At 39.3% G+C, this 23,603-nt stretch overlaps 2 protein-coding genes across 24 annotated transcripts in view; one reads left to right on the top strand and one right to left on the bottom strand.

Annotated features, from left to right (window-relative positions):
* Positions 1-733, bottom strand: part of PPAT (phosphoribosyl pyrophosphate amidotransferase) — a 42,974-nt gene extending 42,241 nt beyond the window's left edge. For 3 of the 5 annotated variants that reach the window (XM_081588885.1, XM_081588859.1, XM_081588865.1), the window contains exon 1: positions 35-304. Coding sequence is in view for 2 of the 5 variants with exons in the window: in XM_081588859.1 (XP_081444985.1) it covers positions 35-162 (128 nt within the window). In the remaining 3 variants the exon portion in view is untranslated. Of the gene's footprint in view, positions 1-34; positions 305-535 lie in introns of those variants that run through there. The other 2 variants (XM_081588893.1, XM_081588874.1) reach the window with 1 other exon arrangement.
* PAICS (phosphoribosylaminoimidazole carboxylase and phosphoribosylaminoimidazolesuccinocarboxamide synthase) overlaps positions 1-21,264 on the top strand; it is a 75,440-nt gene extending 54,176 nt beyond the window's left edge. For 15 of the 19 annotated variants that reach the window (XM_081588768.1, XM_081588654.1, XM_081588759.1 and 12 more), the window contains 9 exons: positions 979-1,045; positions 6,793-6,990; positions 11,373-11,551; positions 12,669-12,848; positions 12,947-13,060; positions 14,474-14,557; positions 15,434-15,614; positions 16,859-17,017; positions 18,429-21,264. In XM_081588768.1, coding sequence (XP_081444894.1) covers positions 979-1,045; positions 6,793-6,990; positions 11,373-11,551; positions 12,669-12,848; positions 12,947-13,060; positions 14,474-14,557; positions 15,434-15,614; positions 16,859-17,017; positions 18,429-18,595 — 1,329 coding nt within the window. In that variant the 3' untranslated portion in view covers positions 18,596-21,264. Of the gene's footprint in view, positions 1-453; positions 619-767; positions 815-978; positions 1,046-6,792; positions 6,991-11,372; positions 11,552-12,668; positions 12,849-12,946; positions 13,061-14,473; positions 14,558-15,433; positions 15,615-16,858; positions 17,018-18,428 lie in introns of those variants that run through there. The other 4 variants (XM_081588812.1, XM_081588821.1, XM_081588803.1 and 1 more) reach the window with 4 other exon arrangements.
* Positions 21,265-23,603: the final 2,339 nt, after the last annotated feature.

Raw genomic sequence — 23,603 nt, 5'->3', positions numbered from 1 at the left:
CGCCGCCATCTCCACCCCTCACCCAGTCGCTCACCGGTGCTGCAGCCCCACGAGTCCCAGAGTGATCACATGGGGCACGTCTAGCTGCGTGGGCCACTCTCCTGAGGCGATGCACCCGAACACGCCACATTCCTCGCGGATCCCTAACTCCTCCAGCTCCATGTCGCCGCCGAAAGCACGTGGTGGGACCCGCCGCCGTGGCAGGGGTCTAAGCACCAACCAGTAGACTGCTCGGCCTGGAAGCCTCCGAAGCTCGGGCAGAGGGCAGCCGTTCCCTTCGCAGCGGCTCGGCCCTAGCTACTGCGGCGGCGCGTGCTCTCCTCTCAGTGAGACGGATTTGTCGCCTCCCGCCACCATGCCCCGGGCCCGCCAATGAGCGAGGACGGAGAGCGAGGCCTAGCGGTTGAGGGGCGGAGTCACGGGGCCCGTGGGGGTGGAGCTAGAGCTCCCCCTGAGCCCTGCGGGAGGATAATTTTTCTGCACGTGGAACTCTACGTTATTTTCCAGCACCCAAGACGGAAGTGATGTAACTTACGAGGGTAACGTTATTTCTCTTCCAGAGGATATACACTTTGTACGTCCCTCCTCATATGCTTTCCCCCGAGCCGTCACTACTTGGTATGCTCCAACCTCTGAACCGCTCTCTCTGGCGAGGAGGGGGCCAGGTCAGCGAGCAGCAGTAAAGTGGGGAGGGGCCGCCAGTGCGCGCCATTTTCTTCTTTCCGGAAACTGCGCCCGCGCGGGGCGGGGCGGGGGCTTGCGTCGCTGCGCCTGCGCAGCGGGAAGCCTTGCACCGGGGTCCAAGTTCCTCTGGGTAGGTTAGGGACCCCCTAGGTTCCGTGGCCGCGGCGATGTTAGAAGAGACGGGGGTGGGCTGGGGGGGTGCCCTATGGGTCAGGGATCCTGCCAGGGGCGTGTCTGTGGGAGGTGCCTCCCTCCCCCGCCCCGTGAGCCTCTCTGATCGCGCTTCTTTTCCAGAGTCCTGCCTCTCTTCCCAGCGCGGCCGAAGGCCCCAGACGACTCCGGACAATGGCGGCAGTCGAAGGTGAGTAACTGGCGTCCGCAGGAGTTGGGACTCCACGGTCTTCCCGCCTCTCTCACGCTGGCCTGTGCGCTCTCCCTGGCTCCCCACCGCATCCTTCCCCGGACTGTGCCCCGTCTCCCTGGACCCGCCTTTCTAGGCCACTGGGCGCGCGGGCACGTGGCCCTGACGCTGCCGACCGGTGCGTTGGAAACAAAGCGCTCCGGGGCCTCCGAACTTTTTATAACATCCAGAACTTCTCATGGAATGGGGAAAAGGCGCAAAGGGTCGCTGGAACGAGGGATGGCCAGAAGTTGGAGAGATACCTGCAAATCGCGTTTGCAGTCAATAGGTATTGCAAAACAAACGCAGGAACATGTAATGTTGATTCCCGAAACCGAAGTCTTGCTTTTCCCTTTAGGTTAATAATAACCTGCTGTTTCAGAAAGTTAATAACTGAACCTTCTGAAAAATTTTCTATTTCCTGTCGAGATTTTGTTTGTTTATAGCCATTTTATGCCAATGAGAGTTTCAAAACCACCAGGCAAAAAGTTTCCTTGCTTCACTTTGCATTTATCATGTTACATATTTATATATAATCGTTTTGTCCATGCGTGATGAGGATCCTTAGGAAAGATAGTTTGTGCTATTTTTAGTGATAAACTATATCCAAAGTAGTACCATTTCAACACATAATCAATATAAAAATTGTGATTTTTGTGAGTTTTTAAAAAATATTGAAATCCACTGTGTATTTTACACTTACATCATCTCAATTTGGAGTACCCACATTCAAATGTTTCATAGGCACCTGTGGCTAGTGGGTACCTTTATTGGACAGCACCATCCTAAATGTTCTTACCTCTTTGCAGAAGTTCTGTACTTTTCAATACTCTTAAATTTCAATTCCATGAATTATTCTCAGTCCTCACCAGCCTCTTCTGAATTCATCTATGAATTTATAGCAAACATTTTGGCACTGGTAGCAATTGTCTTCTATGATGTTATGTTATTTCTATTAATGGCTAGAAATGCAATTAGGTAATAAATAATGATTCAGGGGATTCCCTAATGGCCCAGTGCTTAGAACTCCATGCTTCCATTGCAGGGGGCAGTTTGGCAAACTAAGATTCCACCAGCCACAGTGGTACAGCCATAAATAAATAAACGCTAATTAAACTAAATTGAGAGGGAGTAGCATTGGGTACAGACTTCTTTTTATCTAACCTAGGCGCCGTCCTTAACTTTCCCTTCTATCACCATATTGAATCAATTGTTATTAAAACTTTTACCTTTTAAATAGCTAGGGTCTTATCCCACTCTTTTTTCTTTAGCCCAGGATATTTGTCACCTGGCTTGCTGCCACAGCATCCTAACTGGTCTGTCAGTTGGTAGTTTTCTTCCACCCACCTCTTCCTCATCTCATTCTCCATACAGCAGCCATAATGGTCCTTGTAACAGACATCTGCAATTTTACTGATGTAGTTAAGAGCTTTGTGGTGGTTCTTAGGATGGGGTCTAAACTCAACCAGCATGGCTTGGGAGACCTGAAGGATGAGTAGTGGAATGGAAGGGGAGGAAACTGTTCAGGGCCTAGGGAAGAGTATGTCAGAAGCCTGAGAGGAGAATTTAGAGATTACAGGAAGTTAGGGTTCTCAGTTCAGTTCAGCCGCTCAATTGTGTCCGACTCTTTGCGACCCCATGGACTGCAGCGTGCCAGGCCTCCCTGTCCATCACCAACTCCCGCAGTTCACTCAAACTCCTGTCCATTGAGTCAATGATGCGATCCAACCATCTCATCTTCTGTCGTCCCCTTCTCCTGCCTTCAATCTTTCCCAGCATCAGGGTCTTTTCCAATGACTCGGCTCTTCGCACCAGGTGGCCAAAGTATTGGAATTTCAGCTTCAGCATCAGTCCTTCCAATGAGTATTCAGGACTGATTTCCTTTAGGATGGACTGGTTGGATCTCCTTGCAGTCCAAGGGACTCTCAAGACTCTTCTCCAACACCAGAATTCAAAAGCATCAATTCTTTGGTGCTCAGCTTTCTTTATAGTCCAACTCTCACATCCATACATGACTAGATACATCCATAGCTTTGGGTGTATGGATACATCCATACATCCATAGCTTTGACTAGACGGACCTTGGTTGGCAAAGTAATGTCTCTATTTTTTAATATGCTGTCTAGGTTAGTCATAACTTTTCTTCCAAGGAGCAAGTGTGTTTTAATTTCATGGCTGCAGTCAACATCTGCAGTGATTTTGGAACCCCAAAAAATAAAGTCTCACTATTTCCATTGCTTCCCCATCTATTTGCCATGAAGTGATGGGACCAGATACCATGATCTTAGTTTTCTGAATGTTAAGCTTTAAGCCAACTTTTTCAGTATCCTCTTTCACTTTCATCAAGAGGCTCTTTAGTTCCTCTTCACTTCCTGCCATAAGGGTGGTATCATCTGCATATCTGAAGTTACTGATATTTCTCCTAGCAATCTTGATTCCAGCTTGTGCTTCATGCAGCCCAGCATTTCACATGGTATGCTCTGCATATAAGTTAAATAAGCAGGGTGACAATATACAGCCTTGATGTACTCCTTTTCCTATTTGGAACCAGTCTGTTGTTCCATGTCCAGGTCTAACTGTTGCTTCCTGACCGGCATGCAGGTTTCTCAAGAGGCAGGTCAGGTGGTCTGGTATTCCCATCTCTTTCAGAATTTTCCACAGTTTATTGTGACCACACAGTCAAAGGTTTGGGGATAGTCAATGAAGCAGAAATTGATGTTTTTCTAGAATTCTCTTGCTTTTTCAGTGATCAAGTGGATGTTGACAATTTGATCTCTGGTTCCTCTGCCTTTTCTAAATTCAGCTTGAACATCTGGAAGTTCACAGTTCACGTATTGCTGAAGCCTGGCTTGGAGAATTTTGAGCATTACTGTACTAGTGTGTGAGATGAGTAATTGTGTGATAATTTGAGCATTCTTTGGCATTGCCTTTCTTTGGGATTGGAATGAAAACTGACTTTTTCCAGTTCTGTGGCCACTGCTAAGTTTTCCAAATTTGCTGGCATATTGAGTGCTGTTAGGTTTCTAGGAAGGGAATAAAGAAATCTGAATTTGGAACGCTAAGCTAGTGCTACATCTTGGAAGGACCTTTTAAACCTTGTCACTGAATCAAGACATTACAATAAGAGGATGGGGATTCATCCTCTGAATTATGTACCCTGCAGATGCAGCCATTGAACTGAGTTGTAACTGTTTCATTTAATGGTTATCTTCACTCCCTGTTGATGTGACCTCTGCCCCTTCTTCAGGTTTATCTCCTGTCTTCCCTTTCCACTTCTCAGCTGCTGCCCCCACCCCCTTCTCTGCCCAGCAGGAGTGTACACACACACAGTATTGTGAACATGCTGAAGTTCTGCCATGCACTCTCTCACCCCCTGGTCTTCTTTCACTGCCACTCCCTACCCCTTGACCGTTCCTCAAAAATGCAGATGCTGAGAATGAGTCAGTGTTCTGGAAGAATGAGAGGTGGTGGTTTCTCCTCTTGGAAATTTTAAGTCCTTAAATTTCTGTTATCCCTGATCTTCATGAAAGTCATTCTTTCTAATGAACAAAGTCTACTTTTCTTTAAGGCTGATGACCTGCATCAATTGGATGCTCTTGTCCTTACTTCTCAACAGTTTTCTGTAACTGTTAGTGAGGAGAGGGGTTCAAGGGTCAGGGGTAGGGAAGCAGGATTCGAAAAATAGAAGTGCTTCCAGGTCAGTTGGCTGCAGTGGATGGAGGTGCCTCCTCCTGCACATCGACTTGAAATCAAGAAGACCATCTGGCTGAACTTGCCCATTTTGCTTGCCATGGAAAACAGAAGTCAGGAAAAATATAGCATTTTTCCTCCTGCAAGCTATTTTAGTTAATTGTATTATGAGTATATGAAATTACTAGTGGTGTCACATTAATTTTAATGTATCTTAACTAAAAGCTAGTGGAGGTGATGGAATTCCAGTTGAGCTATTTCAAATCCTGAAAGATGATGCTGTGAAAGTGCTGCACTCAATATGTCAGCAAATTTGGAAGACTCAGCAGTGGCCACAGGACTGGAAAAGGTCAGTTTTCATTCCAATGCCAAAGAAAGGCCATGCCAAAGAATGCTCAAACTACCACACTATTGCAATCATCTCACACACTAGTAAAGTAATCTCAAAATTCTCCAAGCCAGGCTTCAGCAATATGTGAACAGTGAACTTCCAGATGTTCAAGCTGGTTTTAGAAAAGGCAGAGGAACCAGAGATCGAATTGTCAACATCTGCTGGATCATCGAAAAAGCAAGCACGTGCCAGAAAAAAACGTCTATTTCTGCTTTATTGACTATGCCAAAGCCTTTGACTGTGTGGATCACAATAAACTGTGGACAATCCTGAAAGAGATGGGAATACCAGACCACCTGACCTGCCTCCTGAGAAACCTGCATGCCGGTCAGGAAGCAATAGTTAGACCTGGACATGGAACAACAGACTGGTTCCAAATAGGAAAAGGAGTACATCAAGGCTGTATATTGTCACCCTGCTTATTTAACTTATATGCAGAGTACATCATGAGAAACACTGGGCTGGAAGAAGCACAAGCTGGAATCAAGATTGCCGGGAGAAATGTCAATAATCTCAGATATGCAGATGACACCACCCTTAATGGCAGAAAGTGAAGAAGAACTAAAGAGCCTCTTGATGAAAGTGAAAGAGGCTAGTGAAAAAGCTGGCTTAAAGCTCAACATTCAGAAAACTAAGATCATGGCAAATAGATGTGAAAACAGTGGCTGACTTTATTTTTCTGGCCTCCAAAATCACTGCAGATGGTGATTGTAGCCATGAAATTAAATGACACTTACTCCTTGGAAGAAAAGTTATGACCAACCTAGACAGCATATTAAAAAGCAGAGACATGACTTTGTCAACAAAGGTCTGTCTAGTCAGAGCTATGGTTTTTCCAGTGGTCATGTATGGATGTGAGAATTGAACTATAAAGAAAGCTGAGCGCCAAAGAATTGATGCTTTTGAATTCTGATGTTGGAGACGATTCTTGAGAGTCCCTTGAACTGCAAGGAGATGCAACCAGTCCATCCTAGAGGAGATCAGTCCTGGGTGTTCATTGGAAGGACTGATGCTGAAGCTGAAACTCCAATACTTTGGCCACCTGATGCGAAGAACTAACTAGTTGGAAAAGACCCTCTTGCTGGGAAAGATTGAGGGCAGGAGGAAAAGGGGATGACAGAAGATGAGATGCTTGGATGGCATCATCGACTCTGCACATGGATTTGGGTGGACTCTGGGAGTATGTGATGGACAGGGAGGCCTGGCGTGCTACGGTTCATGGGGTGGCAGAGTCGGACACGACTGAGCGACTGAACTGAACTTCAGTTCTACTATGAGAGACAAATTGAGAACACAACATACCATTAGATATCAGAAGACTTAAGGTTTTTTCTGGCTCTGCCATTTCTTAACTATGTGGCATCTACCTTTTTGGTACTTAGTTTTCCTAATCTGTATGATAATTTGCATAATTGTAATTCTTGACAAAATTGTATGGATGAAATGTGATGGTGCATTGAAAATACTTTGTAGGGTATAAGGATCTATGCAGATGAGTTAATTTTTTATTAAAATTGTTTGATTGATCTGTATACATACTGATTCATCATTCTAGATAATTTAATCATTTCAATTATCTGTTGCACAAAATTTCCTGAAATCTGATGTTTCCATTTTATTTCCATAGTACTGAAGATTGGTAAAAAACTCTATGAGGGTAAAACAAAAGAAGTCTATGAATTGTTGGATAGTCCAGGAAAAGTCCTCCTGCAGTCCAAGGACCAGATTACAGCAGGAAATGCAGCCAGAAAGAATCACCTTGAAGGAAAAGCTGCAATCTCAAATAAAATTACCAGCTGTATTTTTCAGTTGTTACAGGAAGCAGGTGAGTGGCTCTCCCAGTAGCCTCCCTCTTTGTGGTCTCGCTCATGTATACTTACTGGTCCTTTTTATTGGGAAATGACATTATTTGGGTTAATAAGATGTTGATTACCAGTTGATTTTTTTTTTTTTTTTAGTTGTTTTAGGAAGCAGGTAAATGACTCTCCTTTCACATACACCACTCCGATCTTTTTAAGGAGGTTATTTGGATTAACAACATGTTTGGGGATGCTCACAGGCTACACTTATTTAAATTAAACCAGAAATTTAAATATCACTGTAACACTTGACTTGGTTTGGAATTACTAAGTAGTATCACTCAGTTAAGAGGAATTTCAACAGTTTGCTACAGTCTTTGTCTGGAATGTGTATCTTCTCTGCAACTTTCCTCTCCTAGGACATCTTAGGAAAGACTTACTTAAGAAGGAACTTAAGGAACTTAACCTGTGAAAGAAGCATATTCTGGTGTTCGGCAGCTCTGATTGATTAATTTAATCCCTAAAATTCTGTGTGCATAAGTTTGCTCTGCCCCTTGGAGATAATACAGAATTTCAAATCCCTCTTCCACTTGAAAGCCCTGAAAAGTAATTGAAGACTACAACCACACCTTCTCATCCTGCCATTCCCCACATGAGGGATCTGGACTAGATCAAGATCTCCAGGGCTACCTCCTACTCTAAAATTGAGTAAAGACTGTTTCCAATAGTGAAATCTTTTCCAAAGATGAAATCTAGATCAAAACATTCTGTGGAGGGCAATTGGAGTGAAAGAAACAAGGTAATTCAAGTTAAATTCTTTCCATCAGCATAGAATAGGTTCTTGAGTACTTCTGCCTCTTCCAAAGTACCTTGTTTCCCATTTTCAATTACTGTGATAAAAAAATATGTTTAATTGCCAACCTAAATTGTCATCCATATCATAAATCGCTCTATATATTGAAGGTAAAAATATTACATAATTTTAAAGCACTTCCCTCAGTTCTTAAATAATGCAACCCAGGATTTTTACTTCAAGGTTTCCTTGATTGGTGGTTTTCCACTAACAGTAGATTTCTAGAGAGAGCATCAAACTAGTGTTAGATTCCTCTTGCAGTACAGATAAGTGATCCTTTGATCCTTTTTTAACCTCACAAGTTATCTCCTCTGCCTACATGTTAAAATTTTTGATTGTTGCTTAACGCTATAGTAGTACGTAGCTATGGGATTAAAGCAGTAGCAGACATGTACAAGCCGGAGTTCTTTTATTTGCTTATTTAATAAGACACCTATTCAGTGTACTTGCCAGAGCTTCAGGAGAATGAATTAGGGTGGTGCAGTTTAACTCGGAAAGGCCTGCATCCAGCTGGGAAAGTTGGTCACACAAATGAAGTACTCTAGCAATTATCTATTTAGCACGCTGAACATACCTAAAAGTTACTTGGTTCACAGAAAGTGTGGAAAGGTGCTTTCCAGGTTTTATATACTGTGAAATTAAGGCAAATCTAAAAGTTTTAAAAATTAATAACAGATTGTTAGTTTTAGGGTACAGATTAAGAGTTCTTTTAAGCCTTATTTATGCAGTTTTTACTTGCTAATAGTTAAATGATATGTCTAGTTGACCATTGGTGGTCTATTTAAAACTGCTTTCTTTATAACCATGGATATGTTCCAAATTAAAGTATTTCTGGAAATTTGAATGAGAAAAGCACAAAAATGAGAATCAGTAGATCAGGATTCTAGTTTTCTCTTTGTCACTCATGAACAAACTGTAAAAGACTGCACAAATAATAGGTATAGATATAGGAAATAACACTATACATGCTATATAGTGAAATAACACTTATACAGGAATTTTGAAGTTCCTGGATTTAGTCTCTGTACTTAAAAATGAAAATTTAACCTTTTATGTTTCAGTTCCTTCTTGCACGGAAACCCACTGTGGTTACATTTAGATGTGATAGTAGTGATAGGACTAACAGTCTGGCAGTTGTTAAACCACAGTTGGGGAGCTTGGAACCTTAATACAGGAATAGTGCCGGGATTAGCTGGGCTGATTAGCTGTCATACTTGGATGTTGTAATTCATAATGTGAAGTGACATTTACATTTTCTTAGTAATCTCGATAGGAGTTTTGAATTTTGTAAACAACTGAGACTAATGGGGGAAGTTCTTTTGCGTACGTGTTAGAAGCAATCACTATACCATCTAACCTGAATCCCTTTTTCTTAGAAGCAGGGTTTTTTTTGTATGACTAACATAAGTTGATTCTATGTAGTTTTGATTCCCTTAGATTCAGGGGAGGACTTTCCTCTGAGTAACAGTAACTATTGTTTATATTTAAGCAATAGATTTGGATACTAGTCTATAAAGCTTGATAGACAATGAGCAAATATGACTACTGGGTAAAAAGAGCTCTTAGACCTAGTTATGTAGTTACCACCTCAAGTCAAGGTTTGATTTAAATTCCTGCCCATGAGCCCAATCATTTGTTAAAGATTAAAGTGGCCTAAGTATTTTACATACACTTTTAACATTCTTTCCCAGAGTTCCTGTCCACACAGTATACAACAGTTTATTCTTTTCCCTATTTTAATTGAATCTTCCTGGTCAAACCCAGAGGGAATGCAAAGAAAACCGTACAGATTTCAGAACTGGATAGTGCATTTTAGGTCCAGGCTCCATTACTTATTAGCAGCATGACCTCACTTATTAAATTTTTTCTGTGAGCCTCTACTTCTTTCACTGTAAAATGTGAATGATAGCAGCTAGTTAAAAATTTTTATGTGTGGTTAAATGAGATAACATGTAAAACACTTAGCATGATGCAGGGTTTCCATAAATGTAGGTTCCCTTCACCTGTGGATACTTAACATACATAGGTAAGATCAAAGATCTTTAGTCCTTTCATGATAAAAATTTGATCTTATTAGAGGTTTAGATTGGGATTGGAGGGACTAATATTGTAGCCTAAAGATGAGCATAATTATGTTAAACCCATGCAGGTTTCCAGGAGATATTTTAATTCACATTAGTGTGATGATATAATAACACCTCTAGGAGAGTATAGCATAAAGCAACCTACAGAGTTCAGACAGTGTGGGTTGGAAACTCTGCCTTGCCTAGTAGTAGCTAACATAACTACTGTGTCTCAATGTTACCTGTTTCTTGGGAAGATCATCACACCTTATCGGGTGTTATGAGGATTAAGCAAAAAGAAACCGAATTTATAGTGCCTGAACTAAGGTAGGTCATGCAAATTGTGGTAAAATATGCACACATAAAATTTACCATGTTAACTGTTTTTAAGTGTACAATTCACTGATGTTTAAGTATGTTGACAGTGTTGTACAACCCATTGCCACTATCAATTTCCACAACTTTTTCATCATTCCAGACTGAAACTCTGACCCATTAAACAACAATCTCCCCCAGTAACCTCTGTCCTACTTTCTATCTCTATGAATTTGCCTACTTTAAGTATCTCCTATAAGTAGAATTACAGTTTTAACCTTTACTTCACTTAGCATAATGTTTTCAGAAATCATCCATGTTGTAGCATGTATCAATGTCCTCCTTTTTTGTAACTGAGTAGTAATTCATTGTGTGTAAACTACATTTTGTCTGTCCACTCCACTTATCTCTTGTTGGACACTTGGGTCCTTTCCTCCCTTCTGGCTACTGTTAATAGCCAAAATATTGAGAACATAGTGAACACTGGTGTTTAGATACCAGTTTGAGTCCCTGCTTTCAGTCCTTTTAAATATTAAGAGAAAAATGCTGTCCAGAATTTAGGGCTGTATCTGATTGTGACAAATTAGTATTTTACAAGGCCCGTATAATACTGGACCAATGAATGTGACAGTCCTGCCACCAGATCTGATTTAGAGATAATTTAGTGCCATTTAGGTACTTACATGCCTTGTGCAGTTAGGTGTGCAGTAGTAGAGGAGACACTCAAATATTTTTTGAATGAATGAACGAAGAGACACTGGAACTCAGAGTTTTAGAATCAGTATATAATTTGCCTTGCAACTTAAAATGAAATATTACTGAATATTTTGATAGACAGTAGAAAGTCATATTAAAATTTTTTTCCTACTTCTGCCAGTTTTTAAAAAAATTTATTTTTGATAGTGCCATTTAAGGGTAATGTATTTGGCTATGCAGGGTTTGTTTTTTTTTAATTGGAGAATAATTGCTTTACAATATTGTGTTGGTTTCTGCCATGTATCAACATGAATCAGCCATTAGTATTGTTATATCCCCTCTCTCTTGAACCGGCCTCCCACCTCCCTGCACAGAGTTTTTGTTTTGTTTTTCATGAAGGGTAGAGTTTTATTATGCCTCAGATGTAACTTTTTAAATATAATTTTAATGCCTTTTTTTTCTTTTTGTCATCAATATGTAGGTATCAAAACTGCTTTCACCGGAAAATGTGGGGAGACAGCTTTCATTGCACCTAAGTGTGAAATGATTCCAATTGAATGGGTTTGTAGAAGAATAGCAACTGGTTCTTTTCTCAAAAGAAATCCTGGTGTTAAGGAAGGATATAAGTTCTACCCTCCTAAAGTGGAGATGTTTTTTAAGGTAATTGTTTTATACTTCCCCTGTCTTACTGTAACTGAGCAACAAGTTTATCACCGAGTCAAAAGATTTAAATACTATTTAAGCTTTGTTTTTTTCTCTTTAAGCTTTTGATACTAAAATTATCATTCCAGAAATATTTGTGGAGAATGTACACTTCAGTTAGTAATGATACTTCAAAAATTTAGGAGAAAATGTATTTGAAAATCTATTTATCTTAACATTGGAGCAAGACTTCGAATAAAAAGAACAAATTGAAATTAGCAGTTACTAGGAAGAAGAGAAAAGGAACAGTTCAGTAAATTTTAAAATCTACTGTTGAAGGCTAATATGAGGGATCTTTTTATATTCTAATACAGAAAATTGTTAATGTGTCTTATAAGCAGAATCATACAATAAAAGATGTAGGAGTCAACAGTTACGAATTTGTATTGGTTTTCTTTACTGAAACTGCTTTTCTCTTTTCATCTCTTTTCATGCTTTTAAGCATATTCTATTTCAGAAGTAGTGACATTGTGCATCAGTGAACTGCACAGTTTAAAGCATTTGTCTAATGATTATAATTATACAAATCAAGAATCTGTAAAAGAAAAACTTCATGTACAGTTGGGACACTACTTAGAATAAAATGAAAGTATTTTATTTTTTTACCAATCTCTTTACATTGTATGAAGTTTCCTGAATTATCGAGTAACGTTCTTGGAAGGCTTATACTCTTGTATAAATTCTTACCGAAAGTAAGGTCAAGGGATTATGAAAGTTGCATTCTGGAAGGATTTTGTTGGACTAGAACGTGTTTTGATCTTCTTACCATCTGTGTTGACTGATTAAGAAAAAATAAAAATCATAAATTTCTATTTAAATTATTTATATATAGAAAACAAATTCTTTAAAAGTACTTTATGACTTAGAATAAGTTACTCCAAAATACTGAATTTTAAAGTAGCTATTGAAGATAGAAAAGTTTAAAATGATTGTTGTGAATTAAAGGGCATTTTAAACAAAAATCTCTAGCGAAAATGAATGTCTCTGAGGAATTCATCATGCTCAGTTTATCTGAAAATTTCGAATATTTTATATTTATATTTAAGTTACTTGTACTCCTATACTTTTTTCTCAGGATGATGCCAATAATGATCCACAGTGGTCTGAAGAACAGCTAGTTGCTGCAAATTTTTGCTTTGCTGGGCTTGTTATAGGACAAACTGAAGTGGATATCATGAGTCATGCTACGCAGGCTATTTTTGAAATACTGGAGAAATCCTGGTTGCCCCAGAACTGTACACTAGTTGATATGAAGGTACAAATAAAATGGAGATTTGAAAGTAAAGATTATAACTGAGAAATGTCTTTAGTAGTATAGTTTTGAAAAACTGTTTGTTGATATGCTGTTTCTAGATTGAATTTGGTGTTGATGTAACCACCAGAGAAATTGTTCTTGCTGATGTTATTGATAATGATTCCTGGAGACTCTGGCCATCAGGAGATCGAACCCAGCAAAAAGACAAACAGGTAGGTAATGCTTCAGGCTTTCTTTAATCCTTTGCAAGGGATAGAAGAGAAAGGGAAGATGGGAGAAAAAGGAAAGGGAGTTATTGTTTCTGATGACATGAGCCCAAGTTGTTGATTGCTATTTATTTTTAAAGATAAATATCTCCTATGTTTCATATGTCCTGGAAAAAAGGATAGGAATAATAACTTTACATTTATGAAGCAGATTTCTCATTTATTATCTCACACAGAGCAAGTATTACCCTTTTTTGATTAATTGAAAACTAAGGCTCTAAGGTGATAGATATCTTCACAATTAACAAGAGTAAGTGACAGGGCTTTTCTGGTAAGTGGCCTGACCCTAGGTGACCTCTACAAATGGTTTGCTATTCAGTTGACCCAGAGAACTCTACAAAATCATGCAAATCAAGGGGTTCAAATCTTCGTGTTAAGAACACTCATGCAAATGCCCAGGGTATGCATATCTGAAAAGGCCCTTTATGGAAGCTATCTGTGTCACCCATCGTTACAATGGTGGAGTTGGTAGGTGTGCCGAGGCCATCCACTGGGGCTGGATACAGGGTCAGTGGCCCAAAAAGAGTGCTCAATTTTTATTGTACGTGCTCAAAAATGCAGAGGGCAATGCTGCACTTAAGAGCTTAGATGTGGATTCTCTGCTCATTGAGCACATCCAAGTGAGCACAGTGGTCAGATCATCCCATACATGAGCTCTGCCTGCCACACTGAGATGATCCTTCCTGAAAAAGAACAGATTTTTCCTAAACCAGAAGAGGAGGTTGCACAGGAGAAACTGAAGAAACAAAGACTTAAGACCTGGGAATAATTGCTGCCCAAAAAAAAATGCAAATAAAGGTTTTTAAAAGAGAGCAAGTGGCAGATGTGGAACTCTATCCCAGGTCTTACAGATCTTACCAGGCTGCAATTCTATTCTTTCCTATGAAAAAACAAAATTAGGGCAAGATCTTCTCTATACTTAGTATGTAAGAACTGTCAGGGCAGCTAATTGTAATTGCTTGTGTAGGAAGCAGTTATCTTTGAATGAAACTGCAAGAATTCATCACTATCTGAACTTTCTCTAGTCTAATTCAAAAAGTGAGTTTGTAGGCTCAGATACATTTTTCAGATACATCTTTCGCTATGCAAACTTCATTTTCTGTACCCTAAACTCAGAAACTAAGTCATTTCAGATAGGAAGAATATTACTGGAAGAATACTTTACCCAATCTCCTTTTCAGTCAATAAACTCTGGCTCTCTGAACTGACTTGGGTCTGGGAATTGGGTGAGAGGTCATGAGTCTCTATAATGGTGGTTCAAATCAACCCTCTCTGCTTGCCAGATGTAGTTGCTGGGTGTTTGGGGTGGGGGGCTTATGCATGTCTGGTATTTATATTCTAAGCTTTCTTATTTTCTAGTCATATCGTGATCTCAAGGAAGTAACTCCTGAAGGGCTACAGATGGTAAAGAAAAATTTTGAGTGGGTTGCAGAAAGAGTAGAGGTAAACCTTTCTTTGTCTTATATATTTTTCTCCAAGAAAATTTTGCTTCAGAAAGAAACAAAAATGAGAGGGTGCAGTGGTTTTCTTTTTTCCAATGACTTTAAAGAAAGGAGCACTTTAAGAAAATGTCCCAACTGAACTATCCTCACTGGGACACTGGAACCCCCTGGCGTGAAACTGGCCAATCTGCTTCTCCCAAATACTATTGGGAAACCTGGAATCCTTTCCTCCTTGCCCCCTGCAGGGGAACCTTACATTTCCTACTCACCTTTCTGCTGCTACTCAGAGTCCCTAGCAAGACTATAGAATTGGAACTCCATGTGACAGTAAAATATCACTTTAAAGTTTATGTTTTTATTATTACTATAATTCCATGGAAACTGAATGGGGTTTATGGTTATCCAAGGGTAATAACTACTTTTTAGAACATCATTTCCATGGGAACGTGCATTTTGAATTCCACATAACTAGCTTACAAAGATTTATAACATGACTTCTATCTTGGCTGATTTATGCCTTGAAACCTCTGTTAAACAGAATGTACTAAAAATCTTCGATGAACTATTTTACAGCTTCCTGAATATTAATTGTTTTTTATTATAATTTTTTATTATAATAGTAAACATAATTTATCTGATTAAAAATCTTATTCATTAGGTCTTAATTAGGAAGGCCAGTTTCTTTTATATAGAGAGGTTATTTTGAAAAATAAATCCTCTATCATTTTGTTCTGCTTGTCTTAAATTTGGTCTGTTAAGAAAGGAAATACTATGTCAAGTTGTAATTTTACTGTAAACTGTTCTTACAGTACTCATTCCCATATTCATCCATTTTTATCTTTGCCGCCTTTTGCATATTCATGTTTTTCTTTTCCAGTTGCTTCTGAAACCAGAAAGTCAGTGCAGGGTTATAGTATTGATGGGCTCAACATCTGATCTTAATCACTGTGAAAAAATTAAGAAGGCTTGTGGAAATTTTGGCATTCCATGTGAACTTAGGGTCACCTCTGCCCATAAAGCACCAGATGAAACTCTGAGGATTAAAGCTGAGTATGAAGGTAAATGTTGAATAAATAGAGCATTTCAGGAAGTTCTCTTGATTCTGCCCCAAAATTTTATGTTTACACTAATAATGCTGAAAAATAATTTTCCGCATTTCCAAGGGAAAAAATTTTAAACTTTCATGATGTTTGCCTCCAGAATTTTTAAGGTGCTCTAGGAGCTTATAAAAGAATATATCAGGGAGAAAAAATTGAAAATGCAAGCATGGGAGGAAAATGAAGACTAGAATTAGTCTTTACCTAATCCCTTCAAGCAGTTTCTAGTACCCTGTAACAGAAAATAGGCCCCACATCAATTACAGAAGAAAGAGCTGAGGTTTTTTAAGAGCTTTTTTGGGGGGGTACGTGGAGGTCAGACCCCTCCAATAAGCTAATAAAAACCAGATCTCTTTCTTTCCAGAAAAATGCAGACATAAAATTTTGTATTCCAAGTAGTCTGCTGTAGGAAACAGAAATAACTTACGAATTTATGAAAGAATAAGATGTTAATGAGATGTGATAAAAAATTTATTGAAGGGTCTTAATTTGGGTACCCTATTATTGAATTCAATTCCTCAAGAAGTGACACTCAACCTCTAGTCTCTATTAACTGTGTCTCCCATACCCTGCTGGTGGACAGCAAGACAGATGCTGTTTCAGGTGGTGTCATTCTTCGCTTCAGTGAGCCAAAGCAACAATAGTAGAAGGGGCCGTTGAACATTCCGTCTCTCACACCTGTGTGTTAACACCTCCTTAATGCTACAAATCTCAAAGATGGTCAAAACTATTCTTGCTACTTCATTAGTTGACATCCAGTAAGTGGCAGGATGAACCTTGTATTTTGAATATATATTTAATAGTAGTGTCAGTGGCAACCCATTCCAGTCCTCTTGCCTGGGAAATCCCATGGACGGGGGAGCCTGGTGGGCTGCAGTCTGTGGGGTCGCTAACAGTCGGACACGATTGAGCAATTTCACTTTCGCTTTTCACTTTCATGCACTGGAGAAGGAAATGGCAACCCACTCCAGTATTCTTGCCTGAAGAATCCCAGGGACAGGAGCCTGTTGGGCTTCCATCTGTGGGGTCGCACAGAGTCGGACACAACTGACGTGACTTAGGAGGAGTGTCTTAATATAGTGCTTTATCTAGAGACTACTGTTAAAGGAACTCAGGGAGTTACTACACAGGGACCCCTTTTTTAAAAAAGTATCTTGAAATCTTTTTTGAGTGCTTAGTGTAATTATAACTTGTAATCTCCCTAGGGGATGGCGTTCCTACTGTATTTGTGGCAGTGGCGGGCAGAAGCAACGGTTTAGGACCTGTGTTGGCTGGTAACACTGCATATCCAGTTATCAGCTGTCCTCCCCTCACTCCAGACTGGGGAGCTCAGGATGTGTGGTCTTCTCTTCGATTACCCAGTGGTAAGATAACTGAATCTTCTAAAAACTTTTATTCACCAGCTTCAAATATGCACAATGGTAGAATAATATAATGAAATTTCACACACCTGTTACCCAGCTTCAGAAATGCACATCTTGTTGCATCTGTAGCCCTCTCCTGCTGCATTATGTAAAGCAGATCTGAGACATGATGGCATTTTATACTTAAATACTTATTTTCAAAGTGATAAAGACTAATTTTAAAATCATAACCATGATACCACATTCACATCTGTCCTCTGACATGTTCCCATAGGGACTGACTTTTCTAGAATTAATTTGGCTGATATTAGTTATGTAGTATGTAGTGGGTCTGTATAAATTGAGTTATTAATACAAATTATATGATCCTTGTGATTTATACTTTATTCTTATTGGGGATCATGAGAATCAAAGAGCCTGATGAATTCCGAGAGTATTTAGGGAGATTGGAGCTTTTGGGCCTATAACCTATCTAGTCTTTGACTCTAGTGACATAATAGTACCACCTCAAGAAACTCTGCCTGATGAACTTACTTGGGTACCAAGGAGAGAAGGGGGTATGAGATGAATTGGGAGGTTGGAATTGACATGTATACACTACTGTGTATAAAACAGATAACTAGTGACAGCCTACTACATAGAAAAGGAAAGTCTCCTCAGTGATCTGTGGTGACCTAAGTGGGAGGGAAATCTAAAAAAGTAGATACATATATATGTATGACTGATTCACTCTGTTGTACAGCAGAAGCTTTCAGTACATTGCAAAGCAACTATACTCCGATAAAAAAAAAAAGCCACCATGGCTTTAGCTGAAAAGACCAAAACTCTGCCTGAGCAATGTGTGGCCCCCTAAGAAGTTACTTACACTACTGTCTTATAGATCTATTGAATTAGTATTGAATTTATAACCTAATATTTCTTAACATTATTTTGTGGATTTGACTTTTATTACTTCTTAAAACTGTTAGAATGATTCAAGTTCAAAGACAAAAGGAAAAGCTAGAAAATTACCAAAACAACATACCTCAAGTTTGTCTAAGAACAGATGATTCTACCCAATTAACCTCATGCCTTATTTTGTTTCTGTTGGCCTTTCACCAGGGAGTTAAAGGGATAGTATGTATGGAAAGAACTTTGCAAAAGGTAAATTTCTTTGCAACTGGATTCAATGAGAAGAGTGATAGTTGTATATAAAATACCTGTTCCTAGCTGATGAATATTATTTATCACTTTATCACTCCAGATAGTAAAGATGGAAACTCCATCCACAGATACTACTTTAGAAAAGGATAATATAGTAGCTTTATTGTCTGTGGCTGGTGGGGCTTCTGAGAGAATAAAATAGTTTGCTAGGTGGTATTTTCATTTTATTAATTTACAGCTCAATTTTCCATCTTTTCTAAACCAATAGGTCTTGGCTGTTCGACCATCCTTTCTCCAGAAGGATCAGCTCAGTTTGCTGCTCAGATATTTGGATTAAATAACCATTTGATCTGGGCCCGACTACGAGCAAGTGTATTAAACACATGGATCTCCTTGAAGCAGGCTGACAAGAAAATCAGAGAGGCCAATTTATAAGAAAGAACATCACTGCATTTTTTTAGGAGGAAAACTATAATTTTCTAGTTTAGCTGCACCTCCCAAAAAAAATCAAGATGAAAAGATTTTAAATCATTGAGAGAAAAATAAAATTTGTAAGTGAATAAATGCTTTTCTTGATTCATGGATTAGTAAAATGTGTACATATTTATTAATGTCTCTTTATAAGTAGTGAAATTATTATACATTCAAAATTAATCTCTTACATATGGTCATTGTTAGGTAGACAGTATAATTAACTATATTTATTAAATGCTAATAATGTCCTATTAGAGAGCTCTAAAGTTATTACTTGACTTTCTACATCTCAGCCCATAAATTTTAGAAATGTAAAATGGATGTATCTTAGGGTGGTTAAGCACAATATAGGCCTTTTTCACAGTATGATCTTAACAAAATTCTAGGGCATGGTTTTTTATTTGCAGTCACTAGGTCAGAAAATGATGTTGTATTTAGCTATAGATAGAGATGAAGTTTGGATTTGATATTGCCTGTTTTTGACAAAAGCCGAGATTGATGCTAGGGCTAAGAAAGACGTAAATAAGATGAAGGGGCACTGAGGACACCATATAGAGACTTCTGGGAACTTCTCTGTTAAGTGTTAAGGCAATTTCCAATGGGAAGAAAAGTAGTTTCCTTTGCCATTGCAAATGAAAGATTTAGTAAATCTTACTTAGCTCTGTAGGTCATAAAATTCTTTTCATTCTAATATATATTGGAGTCAGACTAACAATTCCCAGCCTACCATCATTTTCAGAAATTGGAATCTCCCAGTTAATGACCATAACTAGTTTCTTGTTAATAGTATTAAGCCTGGGCAGTATACCCAGCAAAATGCACCTCTCAAGGAGCAGTTGTTACTGAGAAGTATTACAGTTCATCATGAGTCTATAAACCATATTTGGAAGTCAGTATTCAATTATGCAGCCTTGGAAATTTTACAAATTGTTAACAGTTTTATCCAAGTGTCCACACAGCCCTTAAGATTATATGTAAAAATTTATGTATATGTTCACTTCTGTGAAAAGAGGGCAGTTTTTACCAATTAATTCATCCCTCCCTACCCACCCCACTCCCAACCCCCCCCACTCCCAACCCCCAATGCTAAGAGTCTCAGCTACCGATGAAATTCTGAACCGTTTTGCCACTGGCCTTCACTGTCTGTGCTTTTTCACCGTCCTGTCAACTGTTAACAAGTGAGCATCTCATCACTTCTTTAACATGATCTCTTTAGGGTATAATTGACCTGATTATTCCTTTTGGCTTGAGCTACACACCAAATTGTTCCAACCTCAGTCTTGATCATTCCTCATATATTACTCTTTTCACTTAATAATTGGTATTTCCTGCTGTTCAGTCCACTGTTTACAAATAGTGCTAGGATAATCATCTTTATAGTGAATGTCTGTAGACTTGTATTTTCAGCTTTCCATTTCCCTCTGAACGCTCCATACGTAACCCATCTTCCAAGCCTATAACTGGCTATACTCACTGTCCCAGATCAGAAGCTTTTATCCTTGATGGTATTCTCTGACCTTTCATTTTTAACTCCTCACCAAGTCTTGAATTTACCGTTTACCCATCCTCTACAAAAATCTCAAGCAAGGGTCAAATTCTGTTATTAGCCTGGTCTAGAAGATCTTCATTCTCAACCTAACCTTTTGAAGACTGTCCAAGGACTTAGAACATAAACTCTAAGTTTCTTTTGCAACATAGACTCGTTTGAAAATAAGAATGCTGCTGATCCTGTCTAGAAAATTGCACAGAATTTATCAGTGTTCCATTGCTTCCTGGTTCCCTTGAAATCTGTCCATAGTCTGTAGGTTAAGAATCACTGATGTAACCTATCAAGGGAACTTGCTTTTCTCATAGTTTTCAGACTTGGAATGTCCTCATGTATCATTAAAATCATGTTACTAGGGCTTCATCTTCACTGTCTCCATTAAACCTTCCCTAATAAACCTTCCTCTAGCAACAATGACTACAAGTACTTTCTCTGTTGGATTGTAAGTTCCCAAAGAGGAGAAAATACAGTTTTACAGTTTATTTGCCTTATGCTCTGAGGTGCTATGCCTAGGTATCTGTTAGAAATGGGGGGAATTGTAAAAATCATGTCCTGCTTAGTTTTCTATCTTAAGTTAGGTCACATTAGATCACAAGAACAATTAAGATTTGATCTTAACATCTTTGAACTTGGGATTCTTCAGGTCTCTGAATAGTTATTATAGTTGTTGGCTGCTATTTCAGCTCTTCTATCCCCACCTAGCAAAAGCTTTGCCTGTTTTGGTGCAGTACATAAAAATGTCAAACATTGAGACTGGTGGGCAGGACTGACCTTTATTAATGGTCATAATAATTTTCACCATTAGTTTCTTAATAGAGTACATAGATCCTCAATAGTACAGTTCATCAATGCTAGAGTAAATACTTGTTTAAAAATACTTTAACTGTATTCTAAAAAGTAACTTACACAAACCTACCTGGTTTGCTATCTTTGGATGTTTATACTTTGTGGGCTTGTAGTTAAAGAGGAAGAAAAATTGTGTCCAAATAACTCACTACTTTATATCATAAAGCCACACTTAATCGCTGTTGCTTTAATGCCTTCTGAAATGTAAACGATGCAGTCAAATAAAAGACAAAGATAAGCTCTTGTGTGAAGCTTTATTCATTTATGCACGTATGAAATACATGTTTTGCCTGATTTTATTCTAGGCCCTAGGAAAGTAACAACAGAGACAAGGCCTTCACCCTCACAAAATTTACATTTTATTCGAGATAACCATCAAAGATAAAGCGGACAGGTTCGAGGAAGTATTAAGTGCACATGAAGAATAACCAAGGTGTGGGGACAGGGATTGGGTATGAGGAATGTTTTTGAGGCAAGCAGGGCAGGATGTAAAGAGCAAGCCATGCAAAGACACGGGGAGGTAGTTTCCCAGACCAAGGGAACAGAAAGTAAAATAGCTTTGCCTTTTTGAGGACCTGCAAACATGCTAATACTGCTGGAGCCCTGTGAGCAAGGGAAGTTAAGAATGGAAGGAAATGATGGAAACAAAGGTCTCTTAGGGTCTGGGCCACCCTGAAGTGTGACAGGAAAAACTATTGGTAGGTTTGAGCAGGAGCTGACATAATGTATTCAACAGGTTTCAAAGCATTCTCTGCTGTTGTGTGGACTAGAGGAGATTGGTTAAGTTAACTGTATCCAGTTGAGAAGATGTGACCTTCAACAAGTTATTTAAATTTTTTTGTGCTTCCATTTCCTCATGTGTAAAATGGGACTAATACTGTCTCAAGTGATTATGTGAATTAAATGAGTCAATATATGTAAAGTGCATCCTAGCACATGAATGCATCCTGTAGAAATTCCATTTGGCTGACTGTAGAGGATAGAATGAGTGGAACTGGTTCCATGAAAATTACCTTGAATTTGATATCCCTTCAGCTGATTTAATCTCTAAAAATAACAAAATAAGCACAGAACATGATGTGACTTAAATAAAACATGACATGGCCATGGAACATTCACAATTTCTCCCTGTCATCTTCAGCCCAGCAGTCCTCAGAAAGCCAATGAAAACTTACTTTCAGTGGAGCTTTTTGCATTTAACTTCTCACAACTTCAAACAGTTGGGGAAGAGTTGTTAACCTAGCATGGTGGTACAGTAAACATAGCAGTAGCCATGAGCTGGACATAGTTTCTGTTCACAAGGAACTCAGATCAGGGGAGAAATAAGCAAAAACTCATTCAGTTAAAAAGTTGAGTACCAACTAGATGCCAGGATGTGGGCTAGATACTAGGGATGCTACAGTAAACAAGGCTAGTCCATCTGGAGAGAGGACTTAATGAGCAGTGCTCAGAAGTAGAGAACATAGAGCCTGTAATGAGGAACCTTGAATAGTCTGGGAAGACAAAAGAGGTAACTTTTAACCTAGGACCGGATAACAGAAATACTGAAGGATGAAAAAGAATGAGCTAGATTGTTGGCAAGGAGGGGGCAGGGCACTGGCACGAACTGGTAGAACTGGGACAAGAAATGAGTGCAGACAAGGCGTTCAATAAAATGTTCAGTCATTCTCATCAAGAGTACCCAACAAGGTCTTCCCTGGTGGTCCAGTGGCAAAGACTCGATGCTCCCAATGCAGGGGGCTGGGTTAGATCCTGGTCAGGGAACTAGATCCCACACACCAGCAACGAAAACATCGGACAACCCCTCACCCCGCCACAACTAAGACCTGCCACAGGTCTTATATGAATAAACAAAATTTTTTGTTTATATCAATAAACAATTTTTAAAAATAACAAATGTTAAAATATTCAATAGTATTCTGTCCTGACATTCAAACACATCTTAAAGCCTTACAAAAACCACCCCGCCCTCATGTCTACTCGAGTGCTTACTATGCCAGGAGGCATGAAGTATCGTTTATCCCTGTTTTTACAACCGGGAAAACTGGGACTCTAATAATACGTTCACAAGCCAAACATCTAGCGCGTCACAAAGCCAGGAACTGAACCTGGGTATTCTCACCTCAAAACACATTAACCTTTGGGTCTTACTGCTAACTGCTCTCGAAATGCAGACAAAGGACAGACAAAGGGTTTTCACCAAACTGTTTTGCACTTGATTCTTTCCTTCCGTGAGTCTCCTCATATTCGCTTCTCTGCGTGAACTTGACCCAGAACTAAAACCGTTTTCCTAATCACCTTTCAAGATCCCCTTCAAACACCAATACCTCTATGAAGTATGCCCAGGCAGCAGGAAGCCGTCTGTCTCTCTCTCCCCTTCTCTCCTACTCTTTCAAATGGCTCCCTACAGTTTCTAGTTGGTATTTTATCATGCCATAGACCTTTCATTTTATCTTCCACAGACTTCTGCCTCGCTCCGCCTTTAGAGACAGGGACACTTCTCCGCCCCCAGCGGTCGCCCGGGAAACGCACGCTACTTTTAGCCGAATCTGTTCGGTGAATCCTTTTCAACCTCCT

Source organism: Giraffa tippelskirchi, chromosome 1, assembly GCF_054371585.1.
Source record: "Giraffa tippelskirchi isolate mGirTip1 chromosome 1, T2T-mGirTip1v1.2.pri, whole genome shotgun sequence".
Classification (NCBI taxonomy): domain Eukaryota; kingdom Metazoa; phylum Chordata; class Mammalia; order Artiodactyla; family Giraffidae; genus Giraffa; species Giraffa tippelskirchi.
Note: the sequence above shows the minus strand (reverse complement) of the source record. Positions and strands in the feature narration are given on the sequence as shown.